Below are 13,623 nucleotides of genomic sequence, written 5' to 3' on the forward strand. Positions count from 1 at the left end.
ACTGACAAAGCCACAACATTTGGCATTGGTTTGGGGTTTTTTTTTAATATAGACAGTTTTATATAGGAAACACCCTCCCAGAATATGTAAACAACAGTAACACATGATAGGAGAGAAAGGAGGGGAGCTGGGATTGGCAAGACATATTATGTATTTATTTCTAAGTAACTACCACAATAAACACTGAAAAGCTTTGAATGAAAAATAAAGAGACTTCCCCACAGGATGGTTTTCAGATCATTTATTACCAATGAAGTAAAAGACAAATTGAAAGTCAGAAGGAGGGGGTGGGAAACATCACAGACATCAGAACACTTGCACAGAGCTAATCAGAGCTTTGCAAATGTTGGAACATAAATAATTTAAAAGGAATCTCTACCAATTAAAATATGTTTAAGAGGTACATATTTAAGTTTGCTTGCTTTATAAAAATCAGGTGCTTTATAGCCTAAGGGTCATTTTGTTTCTAACTAGGGACAACTAATGATTACAACTTGAAACCACCTCCTCTTAGACCTCCTGCAAATGAATTCACTGGAAGAGCGTTGTCAGAGCAATTCAGGGTCCACGTCCTTCCAGTGTCCCGTGTCCAACCAGATGTTTCTGGAGCAAGGTACAAGAAACAGCAAAGCAACGGTGCAACAGCTTTCCCACAGGGGATTCTGTCCGTTGGAAACCCCACACGGCTCCGGGGTGAGTTGTGCCTTCCGTTACACCACAAGTACATCTTGGGGCGACATTTAGGGGGGAATTGCAACATGAACTTAAGACACATCTCCTCCATGCTGTAGTCTGAAACCAACATGTTTAACAACAACATCGTGCTGCTCTTAACTCCGGAGCGCTGCCTACCTGACTGTGTCCTCTGTCCTCCTGGAGCTGGTTTGGGATCTCAGAGGCAAGTACCAAAGGTTAAGGATGTTCTGTTCTGAGCTAATAAATAAGTAAAAAACCATGACAACAACAACAAAAAAAACCAACAACCCAAACCATACAAACTGAAGGCTTCCTTCCGGCTGCATTCTTCATCTCCCAAATCGTTTCTGTTCCCTGGATTGCACTTCCACACCACTCATCGCACTTGCACAAACGCACGTTAAGTACAGCTCAAGAACAGGCTCCTGAGGTTTAACTCACCCCTGACAAAACTCACCCTTGGGGCCATGCACTACCCAAGTCCTCCTTAAAAGCAGCTCCAGGACTGGTGTCGCACGACACAGTGACCCAAACCTCAGAGGAGTTTTGGAACACGTGGAAAAGCTGTGCCCAGCTAAGACAAGTCGACCAGGTGTTTCCAGGCGACTACACCCCATGTAACCCATGCCCCCCAAAGCAGATGCTCTCCACACTACACTGCGCTCCATCAGTACAGGGAAAAAAAAATCTGGGAAAAGAAGGAAACCCCTCCGTCTTATTTCCATCAAAGCACACGATAAACTAACGTACATAACATCCAGACAGACTTTCATAGTGCCTGAAGCTATTCCCTTTGGTCCCCAAACTCCGCATGCACTTGGGACTGGAGGGGTTATTCAGCACCTACAGACAGGCTGCCCCACTCCAGTGACATCCCGGATACCAAAGTCCAGCGAGGACACAGACCTTTGCAACGAGAAGCCCAGCGGGGAAGCAGAGCCACAGCCCTGGATTTCGCTACGCGCTAAAAACCTGCCCGTCCTTTGCTGCCATCGACCTCCCACAGCCCCCGCCACGACAGCGCCTCACACCCCATCCCAGCACCTCCTTTGCCGTTCTAGGTCCCTGTGTAAACATTATCTGAAACTTGCCTGGTTACAGCTCCCTCAGAGCAGACAGTTCCATGTCGGTAAAAACAAGGCACTTGCAGTTTTAACACCTCCGCATTGTCAAGATCTGACTTTCCAACAACACGGGGATGATTTTTGGCCTGGATGATTTTAATCTTTGGTACAAGTCCTACTACGTTCACACAAATGTGTGTTGCACGGACAACTGTGCTGCTGGAGTCGTAAGAACAGAGGATACATCGCGCTGTTCATCCAAAGAATTGGAATTACCTGAATTTGCCTGAAGCTGCAAAAGCAGTTTATCTCCTGCGCTATTCAGAATTCCTCTTCTTTCCAATTTATGCCTTCAACCAAGACGTGAATGCCATGTGATAGCGCTTTTGTACCTGTTAAGTTCAGAATTCTGGATTTTTCTGTTAGCTTTTTTCAGGAATTTCCAGGAAGATGGTCCTTCTAGAGAAAGCACTCTCGCGATCTAAACTGAAATGACTGACAGCTCTGGCTATCTGCAACCAAATGACCGGGTAGATTCTCTGCAAGAGTGTGAACTGCCCTTATTTTTGCACATCACCCCAAAGCACCAAATGGATCTCCACCTGCTAGGCACTATTCCACGTTCTTTCTTACCTGTCAGCTTTTCCTCTGGTAAAATACCTCCCGTTATTTTCACCTGATTACTGCACTGCGGGGAAGGGGAGGGAACTCACGGCTTTGGAGGCGAAGAAACAAGTCCCTTACTAAGTTATGTTCCCACAAGAAAACTGCGTTTCAGGCCGCTCTGATGCTTAAAGCAGGAATTTAGAGCTGGGAAGGAGGGTCTGTACCCGCTTTAGCTTAGTGGAGTTAGCACAGTACGTTAGGTGGGGCCGGGATGGATCAGAGCAAGGGAGGAGGCCGGCAGTCAGCAACCATCCAGGACACAGTCGTTCCCGAGGTACTCCGAGGTTTCCAGCTCTATGCTGGACAGGAACCGCCGCGTGGTCTTGCGGCAGTTGTAATCCAGCGTGGTGGTGTACACAGTCTTGGCGTGCTTCGGGTAGATGATGGTGGTGCTGGTGAAGCGCCGGGGCTTGTTGCGGGGCTCGAAGTGCACCTCTGACTTGTAGCTGCGCCACGTGCAGTTGGGGACGCAGATCACCGTCTGGCTGCAGGAGGACACGCTCAAGCCCACGGGCATGTAGACGTCGTCGATGAAGTGCTTCTCCGAGTCGTATCTCACGGAGGACGTGTACCTGAAACACCAGAGGCACCTGCGTGAGCTCGGCTCCGCAGCAGCAGGGTGTGTTTTCTGGAGCACAGTACCAGGGTGGCTCCTCAGCCCTGAACCTGCTACACCACGCAAGAAACGCCCGCTGATGTCTTACTCACACATTTGCAGCACACCCAGAACTATCACTGTTCAGCCCAGCCGCCAGCACTAACAAACGCCTTCTCAATCCTTGTGTACATCATTTTAACCCTGAGCCCAGCGAACCTACAAACCTCCTTCAGATTCCTAAACCCAGGGGCCTAGATCCACATTTAGGCTTTGCACATAAACATCCTGACTCCTCGGAGTGCCAAGTCCGTGGAAGCACACGTTATCTTCTCAGTTTTGCTCTGCCAGGAGTCACGTGGGAGTTCTCTGCTATCACTCCCAGCACGGGGCACTCTCTGAAGACAAACTTGTGAAGATTCAACTGACAGGAAAATACTTCACTTTGCACCCCAATCCCTGCTGGTGAGAAAATCCCCTGTGCCTGGACTGCAACAGAAAGTTTTCATCTCCTTCACACTGTGACAACTCTGTGCTGGCTTTTTCACAGTGCTAACTGCCTCCAGTTCCAGCCAAGGCACAGGCTCCTTCCCCACACCAGGACATAATTCTTCCTACCCTCCCCTGCATTAGGCTTCCGTTTGATTTTATCAGCCTACCTCTGCTTGCACAGTCATCAACTGGGAGCCTTCATTTCTCATTACTGCAAATCATGATGTTCAAAGGAATAATTCACAGGCTGTGAAGCGATGCAGTGCATTACAAAAAATAATTATGCACTCCTCTGAATATTACCTTTCCTTTTATTTCACACAACCAGCCACAGCTGTTAAGATAGAAAGTGCTTATTATCAAACCATGAGGTTACAAGAGCAAAATTCCTTTCCTCTAATAAAACAGTCCTAGAAAGAACTTTGAAGCTCTTCCCTCATGATTACCTTCTGGTTAATCAGTTGAAAGGCAACATTTTGGAGCAGTGCAAGGAAATCAAAGCAGGAAAGTAAAATACAAGAAAGTCTTCCTGGAAAAAAAAAAACCAAACCCAACCATATGGGTGGGATTAAAAGAGGCTGAACACTCCTTCAGCCTGTACAAATGTCCAGGTCCAGGAATGTACAGCTGCAGTGAACAATAGCTCTGCAAATAAATTAACTTGACTCACAGGCACTGATAAGGCCTAACTGCTCCTTTACGTGCTATCTCCTCTAACTCCTTCAAAACGAGATGACTGTAACACAGTATTTACCTTATTTCCTTTGGTGGTAAAGGGTCAAACTCAACTCCTTCGCCAAAGGATAAGGGACACAATCTTGGAGGGCAGCTGGAGAGAACAGGGCTGGGGGAGAACACGGAATTCTGCAAAAAATGCAAAAGTTTTATGTTACAATTCGGTGTATTCTCAATAAAAGACATTTATTTATCCCTTGGTACAGAGCTGTTGAGGTTCACATTTATGTGCAGGAGGATCTGCTAGTCCAAGAGGTGCCTACAGGTGCATCCCACAGGCCTGAGTCCACACTGGTCTACAGCATCCAAGGGGCATGTTTGAAGGCAAGGTCCTAACTCTGGGAGCTTAATTCAGAGGAGCCACTCTGGGAAACGAGAGAGGAATACAACCCCTCGGTGCAGCACAGCTTCTGCAGCATGAACTATAGTCTGTTCCCTGCATGAGCCCACGCTCAGTTTATAGCTGACATTACATGGGTGTATGAGAGCTCCCTCCTTGCTGGATGAATCCGATACACCCACGGACAGACTGCGGCAGGAAACCATCGCAGGGCATCGCGCCGTGAGCAACCTCCTCCTTTCACAGCTACGCCCCGGCTCCTATTTGAGGGCATTAAATCCAATCTAATTCACACACAGCATGTTGGGAAGGATTAACTCATTCCCACTGAGTGGTGATTCATGGACTTTCCCTGTGCTCCTCTCCTGGACACCCAGAGCCATGAGCCGACACCGGCTCGGCAACGTCCCACAGCCCAGAGTGGCCCCAAAGGGAAGGAACCCAAAGGGCTTGTGCTTTTGAAGCCACCTCTGCACATGTGCTTACTAACGAGGGGCAAGGGGGCTGTGAGCATCTCTCTGGTTCAACACATAATTCTCCTATGGCCTTTTCCAATTTCACAGCAGCACCCCTGTAGAAAAGGGATTTTCCCTCTAAATCTGCAGTTTCCAAAGTACTTGTAACAACAGCTCAGCGTTCACATCCAAAACCCATTTGGTAAAAAACAGCACATATCTATCTGATACTATTAACTGAAACCAAAGTTTATACACAAACTTCCTACTCTGGGTCACTGTGGAATAACGGGAGTTCACTTTCCGCAGGGATTTTCAAAGACATATTGCAACCCTGTCTCAACCCCGACCTGGGGCAGGAGGGACAGGGATCCCCTTGCACCAAGAACCAACCCCAGAGCTGCAGGCATTGTAAAAGGGATCCCTGACGCGACCCCGGTTCCGGGCGGGATCCCTCCCGGTGCAGGTCCCTTAAGGGATACGAAAGCGGTCGGAGAGGTCGGTGAAAAGGAGGGAAACCAGGGGCGGTTATTCCCAACCCATTCCCACGCCGACCCGCCGGTAACCCCCGCGGGTTTCCACCCCCCTTTTCCCACGGGATGCTGCGGGGCCCGGAGCGCGGCCGGGGCCGACAGCGCGGGGTCCCGGGCGGTGCATCCCGGCGGGGTGCGAGGGGCAGCGGCTCCTCCGCTCCCCGGGGGCGCGGGGCCCGGCACCTGCCCGCGGCCCCGGCGGGAGGGTCCGTCGGCCCCGGGACACAGCGAGGGGCGGCCGGGCCGGTACTCACCGCGGCGGAGGGCGCGGGCGGGTCGGGCTCCGGCAGCCCGTTGGCGGCGGCGCGGTCGGGGCTGCCCGAGGAGAGGAGCCAGGGCGGGGGCGCGGGCCCGGGGCTGGGGGGCAGCCCGGAGTCGGGGCTGTCGAGCCCGGAGTCGCCCCGCTTCCTCATGTCCGGGAGGTCGGGCACCTCCCGCAGGCTGAGCCGCCCCACCATGGCGGAGCCGCCGGTCCCTGCCCCGGCCCGGCCCCTGCCCGCCGGTCCCGCCGCTCCGCTCCCTGCGCCGGCTGCGCCCGGGCGGCGGCGGCGGGCGGGGCGGCCGCGGGGCCGGGGCGGGGACACGGCAGGGGCGGGGCGGGCCCCGGCCCGGATCCCACCGGTGTCCCCGTGTCCCACCGGTGTCCCCGTGTCTCACCGGTGCCCCTGTCCCACTGCTGTACCGGGTTCTCCCTGTGCTCCCGCTTCCCCCCGTCCTCCAGGTTGCCACCCCTGTCCTCCCAGTTCTCCCGGTCTTTCCGGGGCCCCCGTTCTCCTCGTGCTCCCCTGTCTTCTCAATGTCCCTGCCCTCCCGGTGCCTCCATCCCCATACCCCCGTCCTGCATCCCAGCCCCATCGCTCCGTCCCCAGCCGTGTGGAATTAGGCATTGGAACGGGCTGCCCAGGGAGGTGGTGGGGTCAGCGTCCCATGAGGTGTTTAAGGGAGGACCGGACGTGGCACTCAGTGCCAGTGACACGGTGGTGTTCACTCAGAGGTTGGTCTCGATGATCTCAAGAGGTTTTTTCCAACCTACTCGATTCTGTGATTCTGTAACCAGCCCCAATGCATCCCTGGTCCAACTGTCCCAATGCCTTGCCCCTTCCTGTGCCAGCACGGATTTTGTGGAGCACTGAAAGAGCTGCCAGATCCTCCTGGGCTGTCCCCACCTCCAACGGTGCTTTCCCCAACAGCGGGGGTCTGCAGGAGGTTTTGGCAGCCTGGTTAAACCCCCAAAGTTTTCCCTTCAGGCTGCTCTTTCTCACTCCCCCCTCCCAAGGATTCAGACTCGGGCAGCAGCGCTGCCTTCCCTAATTGCATTTTTCAGGCAAAGCTGCCGAAGCCGAAATAAGAGAACAGAAGGAAAAGGTCTTTCTAGCACTAGAGGAGACCGAGGGAACCTTTTTTGGAAAATCCTAATGAAATAATTGCGCCGTGTCATCAGATTCGGTGGGGGAATACTCTTGTGGAGGGAAAGAACTGTCTGCAGCCGGCCAAAGTCAACACTCCCCTGTGCAGAAACCAGCAGTCTGGCCTGACGGGCCCAGCACAAGTGAACCCAAACCTCTGAAAAAAAATTCCTTCCCTGCCCCGAAATTAAAAGCAGAGCAGAACTTTCAGCCGTAGGCGTCTGTGGTTTGCAGCTATGCGGTGCTGGGAACTCCGGAGACTTCCTCAAGGAATTTACATTCCTTTGAAGAAATACTATGAGGCTGTTTGTCTTCGCTGAAAAATGCAGATGGAAAGAAAAAGAACATTAAAAATTTTGACTGAGATTTTTGGAGCCTGAGCAAATGTGCTGGACAGGTGTTTTCTTCCTTTTGATTTAAATGTATCCCCAAAAAAGAGATGCTGGTCTCTGCAAACAATGGGAAAACTGACCACTCCTGGCTCCAAAATCTCCCATAAAAGCCCTTTATGAAATTAGACGCCTCAGAAGGCACTGGAGCAGTTTCCAGATGAACACAATAATGATTTCAGAGCTGCTGTGCAGCTCCTGAGTGAAAACCTGCACTGCCAACAACCCACTAAGTGCAATTAAAAAGGGAGGGAACTTGTGGCACATTCCAGCAGTCACCTCCAAGGGCTGTGGGTGTCCCCACAGCCACTCCTGTGGGGATCAGGGTCTGAATGAGAGGGCTCTCAGAGCCTGGGGAGCTGCATGAGGCTGCAGCCGGCCGTGCCTGTGGGATGAGCAGAGCCCCACAGGCTTCTGGAAATTTTCCTCCTCCTTATTTACTAGCAAAAAACCTCCCGCTCCGGCACGGCTTGACACAAAGGACAATTTTTTGTGCCCTTCCAGGCTCTCATTTCTGGACTTGGCAGGTGAATGGAGGTGTTTGAGCAGCCGTGGGGGCTCTGCCCACCCGAGGATCTCCCTCCCACAGCAGCAACATCCAGATCTGCAAATCAGCCTGCCAGGATGAAAAGGGAATGTTTAACCAGAATTTTAACTGCTTGATAACTCTCCTACTATTGAGTCACTGTGTACAGGGGCTCTGCTTTTCAGGATGTGTACTCTGCCCTCTTGGAAAGCCTCTCAAACTGTACTGATCTGTGCCATCCCTGATGGCATTGGAAATCTTTTCCTCTGTCTGTACGTCGCAGCCAGTTTGTCCACATTATTTACTTTTTAACTGCCCACGCACAGGTGGGACAGGGCAGATAAGAGTCTCTTATCAAGATCCTCCTTCCATAAAGGACTTTCCACCGGGCCAGGCGCGCTCAGCTCGATAAGCACCTGAACCACAGACAGCCCGATGCCGCGCGGGGGCCGTCGCTGGGAGAAGCAAATCAAGAGGATCCCACGTTATTTGACAGCGATGGAAAGTTATTTCCAAACGATGGGAAATGCCAGGCCGCTCCCTGTGGCACAGAGGAGTTGTGCTCACGGCGAGCTGCCAAGCCCTGGGATTGACGGGAGCCCTGGGAGTGGTCCGGCTGCAGGGATGAACGCTGACGGCACATCGCTGGAGTCGCTGAGGTCTGATCAGCTTTTACAGCCCTGCCGCCACCGCCCTCATGGATGGCCGAGCCACGAGCCAAGGAAAGGCTCGTGGAGGCTTGGACATCGTCACTGGGATGCTCGAAATCCCGGCTGTAAATCTGGTGAAAAGAAATAAACACCCGTCGCCGGGCGCAGGCTGCTCCTGCCCAAGGGCGGAGGGGGCAGGACCGGCAGGAGAAAAGCAAATGAGTCATTAATTCTCCAAGCGAAAGAAACGGCTCCAGCGTCATGCAGCGCGTGGAAAAAGGCACTACCTATTAATTAACTTCAAGGGAAAAATTAGGAGGTCTCAGAAATCTCTGCCGCAGCCACAGTCACCAGAAATGATGTGATTATTTAGGGGCACAAGGTCAGTTGTGCTGAACCGCCCACATGGGGAGCTCCTGCGGACGCTGCTGGAATGGCAGAGGGTGGAAAAGGCAGAAGAGAGGAGCTGCAGGAGCGAGCAAGGCAGACAGAAGGGGTGTCTTTGGGCGAGGTCCGTCCCGGCCACTGGGGTTTGGTGTGTGGCAGCAGTACAGAAAACACCCAGCAATGAACATCAGTAACCATTTAATTCATTTTAGTGTCACACCCCGACATACAGCCAGAATTACACCTTGGCCCGAAACCATAAAAAGTGGCATTTTTTATACAGAAAACAAATAATCATCCTTTATTCCCCAGAGATGTAAAACCCAAAGAGCAAACACACACATAGAGACCTGCCAAATCTGATAAACACCCAAGAGCCAGGGGCACAAAACCCTTACAATGAAAGTAGAAAACTGTGGATTTGCTCTCTAAAAGTGGAACTCTGAACACCCAGCCCTGTAGCATTCTTCAAAGGCTGAAACTAAAAATTCATTTCCCATTTTATTTCCTCTTATCTACAGAATGAAGTGCAGAGAATGAAACAGGGGAAGCCTTTGGGAAAGACCCGCAATGATAACTTCAACATCGTCTTCAGCTATTCATAATTTAGTTAGAGCCTTATCCTTAGAAAAAGCAAAGACAAATTCATCTAAAATAAATTATTCATTCCCCCCTGGGAATAATGAATCTCTGCAAACCCATGTTCCCTCCTCCCTGGCTATGCAAAGTGATAACACATGAGCCATCCTGCACATGCACCTTGAGATAATCTGTCCTTGGGGAACGGCTGTTCAGAGCCCTGACGTGCTTTCAAACCGTTCCTTCTTTTGTCACCCAGTGTGAAATCAGAAGAGGAAATAAACGAGGCAACAGCAGGTTTGTAAAACTGGAGTGATGAGAAACTGCTGTCCGTCCCCACAGGTGGTGTTACTGCTGCTCTGGAGGGACTGTGCCCTGCAGCTGAGCTCCCACACAGCCAGGGCCAAGCCTGGGGACCCCTGAAAATACACCCTGAAGAGTTTTTTTAACATACATGTTTAGTGCACATCCTGCTGCTGCAGCAGCCGGGTCTGAGCAGCATTACAAAACCTGACTGGTGAGGGTTGCATCTCTGTGGGTTTACTCCTTCTGCTTGAACTGTGTGACCAAATCCTGCCTGTTCACGCACTCACCTGCTGCTGTGCAAAGGGAGGATGGGATTTTACCAACCAGGCACCGAATCTGCCCTCCCATAGCCACGGGGAGCAGTCCATGCTCAAGAGGGGACAGTGCTGATGCACAAACAGCATGAGCTCAGGTTCTGCCTTACTCAAGGATTTCTCCTTTCACTTCCTCCCTCGCTTATCCCAGGGAAACTCTGGGTTTGGGTGGATGGAGCTCATATTCCTGGAGTCTAATCCCCCCTCCCTGATGTGCAGCAGTGAGTATTATAACCCCTGTGAACACAGCCCCTAATAAATACAGTCCTAAGGCCCAAACTTGCCCTGGTGGGAAACATGACCCTCCCAGGAAAGCATTTGACAGCATGGTCCTTCCTCACCCACCAAACTGGTACAGGACTTCTCCTTCCTGCACATGCAAGTGAAGCTTGAGTTAAATAACACAGGCACAACTGGTCGATCTGCCCCTACACCCACATGGGATTCAATCCTTGGGCATATGCCTTCAAAGTCCTCCAAACAGGGTACAGAGGAGTCTGGGAAGAAATCCAGCAGTGCTAACAACAAGGTGATGCCTCCCTGAATGGAGACTCCTTGAGGAAGCATCCACCCCTGCTCCACATTGGCTTTGTGGCTGGGAGCCAGGAGCTAGGCCCCAGGAAGAGGGGCCTGGGTTATCCAAAATATTTCGCCCCTGGTTCTCCTCCTCTCTGCACTGGTGCAAGCTGAAGCTCAGAAGCCGAGGAGGAGAGGAAGGGCCTTGAAGGCTGGTGCAAGGCTCCTGTCCCAGGAAGCAGCCCTGGCTCCCTGTTAGAGCCAACGTTTCCAGCACCTCTCCTTACAGGGCAGTGAAGGTGCCAAGGGGCACACCCCTGCTCGGGACACACCAGGTGGTGTGAGAACGAGGGGCTGGTGCTGTTTGACACTTGCTCTATGAAGGGCTCTTTGTGGAGAGAGGGAGAGATGCCGGATGGGAACTCCCACCAGGGACAGGGGGCGAGCCCAGCACACGCCAGAGAAATAACAAGCAGCTGGAGCCGGGCTCTGCAGATGTCCTGTTTGGCCTTTAAACTGTAGCAGTGACCCGGGCTGCCGGCTGGGCTGGCAGGAGGTTTGCCAAGGTGCAGAAGGCATTAATTCAGCCCTTTCCCCTTGTTCTGAAAAGGATTTGACTTGCTGTTTCACGGTGCTTTGTGCGTGCCTGTCCTGGGAGCAGCAGGAAAATCTGCTTTGGGGTTCTCTCCTGGGCATCTCATTGAGCCAGTGGAGCTGCAGATGCCTGGATCCCAGCTGTCAAAGGGTTGGGGTTTTTGGTGGTGGTGATGGTACGGGGTTGGTTCACCCGTAATAAATAATCTATCAAAGGAACAGCTCTGCAGCAGGGAGTAAGCAGTAACACAGAACTCTCAGGCAAAATCCTCAGTGCTGCAGCAGGAGCTCAGCCAGCATAAAAGCTCTGACACCAAGTGTATCACAGCCAGACATTCTCTGAGTCCACCTAAACTGTTTCTGTAGCTCCTGACTTCCAGATACCTCTATTTTCTCCACCACGTGGACCTGACAATGTCCTGGGTTTCGCTCCTGCTAAGCCAAGGACAAACACCTTGGTCAGATTCTTCCTTGGTCTGAAAGCGTCACAGTATTCGATGGCTAAGAGATCACAGGGATGGGGAGTGACGGGACACGGGTTTTCCAGCAGCACACTGTAAATCACAAGCCTGACGAGCTCTGCTCCCATTCACTGCAGCCCGTCCTGAGCAGCGGAGTTTCCTTCTGCTCACTCAGAGTCTTTTTTTGATGAGTTTCTCCAGTTTCCGTATCCGAGAGGATTCCTGCTCGGGCGTTGGGGCGCTCAGGGACAGGGAGCCGGTGTTGTCCCCGCCGGGGGGAGGAGCGGGGAGGCGCAGGCGGAAGAGGTCCAGCATGCTGCTCTGCTCACTCCTCTTCAGGCCCTGCAGGAGCAAAGCACAGGGAAGCGAGGAGGTGAGAATTCATTGATCTGGGAGTGGATGTGCGTGGGAGTAGCTGCAGGAGAGCCCATTTCAAAGCTCAACCTTGTTTGCCCCCCAAGAGCTGCACAAAGACCTCCGGATGATCCCGAGACAACTGAGCTCAGCCCCAGGAGCCAGAGCAGGCAGGAGCATGTGAAGTGAACTGAAAAGCTTTTCTTCAGCAGCTCAGTTTTCTTCGGTAACTCTACTCTACACACTTTCAGATTACAGAGAATAAACTTGCCTTACAGTGCTTTTCCCACCCCCAAGCCCCTCTGTATTGCTGCTGAAATAAAGTCACCAATGATCTCATTGCAGCACTAGAGGATGAGCAGAAGCTCTGGACAGATTCTAACCTTCATGTCAAGTATCTTCTGGAATGTGTCAGTGCTGCAGTCAGCGAGGAGCTTGATGTAATTGTCAACAAACACAACTGGGGGTTCATGTGGAGCCATCACCACCTGTCAAGGCAAGAAAAAAGAGATCAGACAAATAATATGAGTTAAAGCCAGTTCTCAGTCAACTCGGGCAAGGAGTGACAGCAGGACTGGCTTCTAGAATAAAATGCTTAAGGAGCAAGAAAGAGGCTGCACGTGCTGCTAGTGAGAGAAATAAGGGTGAGTGAGGAGAAGCAGAGTACAGAGCAGGGAGGAGGACAGGTCTCTTGTAGCACAGCAGTGCTTGGAGCCAAGGGGCTGTGCATCATGTTTCAGAGAACAGCAGGACTTTGTCTGTGGCCTGTGGACTGGCAGGCACTGGCGTATTGTCAAAGCTCATGATTTTATCTTGTTGCATGGGGAAGACGAGCTGGGGAGTCGCTCAGGGGACAAAGGCAGTGCTGGTGGTGACACTCAGAAAGTCCCCAGAGATCAGGCAGCCTGGATGCAGTCCAGACCCTCACTTTGGCTGTGTGTCCCTCTCACTCCCTCCTGCATGGAGGCAGGACAGGCAGTGTGTCACAGGGGAATGTGACAACACTCTGTGGTCACTCCCTCCATCCCCAGAGTGGGCCAGAGCTCCCTGCCCTGCTGTCCTGCTGCTGCTGACATGTCACCCGATGGCTGAGCAGGGCCACACGCAGCCACTCTGTCCTTTGGGTGCAGCTCCTCTCATACACTCCTCTGGAGAGACTGGGATGCTGTGTGGGAACCCCTCACTGACATCTGCCGAGGAGTAACGGCAGAAGTCAGGAAAAAAATCAAAATAGCCTCAAAGCTGGAAAGATGATCCCTCATTGGTGTGCTTTCCTTACATAAGCAGCGAGCTCCACAGAGAACACATCTTTTGATAATGCTGGGCAGCAAAACCATCTTTTTGGGGAAAAGTGTGTGTGTGTGTGTGTGTGTGTAAATGCATGCACACACACAGGGCAGAAACAGAACAAGACCAGACTCTTCCCTGTCTCCAAAAACATTTCCATATGTTTCCATTGACCCAGCTCACCCCACGCTGTATTCTGTCACTGAGACATTTCTTTCTTTCCCTGCACTTCAGACCAATGAAACATCATAGCCATGTATACACTTATAAATCCTTAA

General features: G+C 52.0%; 2 protein-coding genes across 2 annotated transcripts in view; both read right to left on the bottom strand.

Moving 5' to 3' along the window:
• Positions 1–226: 226 nt before the first annotated feature.
• Positions 227–6,034, bottom strand: RFLNB (refilin B). Its single transcript, XM_027691099.1, has 3 exons — positions 5,831–6,034; positions 4,268–4,377; positions 227–2,998 (listed from the first exon to the last, which is right to left on the bottom strand). The coding sequence occupies exons 1-3, from the start codon at positions 6,032–6,034 to the stop codon at positions 2,668–2,670; spliced, it is 645 nt and encodes a 214-aa protein (XP_027546900.1). The 3' UTR covers positions 227–2,667.
• Positions 6,035–9,115: 3,081 nt separating this feature from the next.
• VPS53 (VPS53, GARP complex subunit) overlaps positions 9,116–13,623 on the bottom strand; it is a 64,654-nt gene continuing 60,146 nt past the window's right edge. The window contains exons 21-22 of the mRNA XM_027690793.1: positions 12,442–12,546; positions 9,116–12,046 (exon numbers count right to left, since the gene is read on the bottom strand). Coding sequence (XP_027546594.1) covers positions 11,876–12,046; positions 12,442–12,546 — 276 coding nt within the window. The 3' untranslated portion in view covers positions 9,116–11,875. The remainder of the gene's footprint in view (positions 12,047–12,441; positions 12,547–13,623) is intronic.

The sequence above is a fragment of the Neopelma chrysocephalum genome, unplaced genomic scaffold (genome assembly GCF_003984885.1).
Source record: "Neopelma chrysocephalum unplaced genomic scaffold, ASM398488v2 Primary Assembly neopelma1_82, whole genome shotgun sequence".
Taxonomy (NCBI): domain Eukaryota; kingdom Metazoa; phylum Chordata; class Aves; order Passeriformes; family Pipridae; genus Neopelma; species Neopelma chrysocephalum.

Bases quoted from the DNA above. Each gene is read 5' to 3' on its own strand.
- RFLNB (XM_027691099.1), bottom strand. From the start codon at position 6,034: ATGGTGGGGCGGCTCAGCCTGCGGGAGGTGCCCGACCTCCCGGACATG. The intron at 4,378-5,830 runs GTGAGTACCGGC...CATTTTTTGCAG, and splicing joins CGCCCGCGCCCTCCGCCGCG to AATTCCGTGTTCTCCCCCAG. The intron at 2,999-4,267 runs GTAAATACTGTG...CTGGTGTTTCAG, and splicing joins TTACCACCAAAGGAAATAAG to GTACACGTCCTCCGTGAGAT.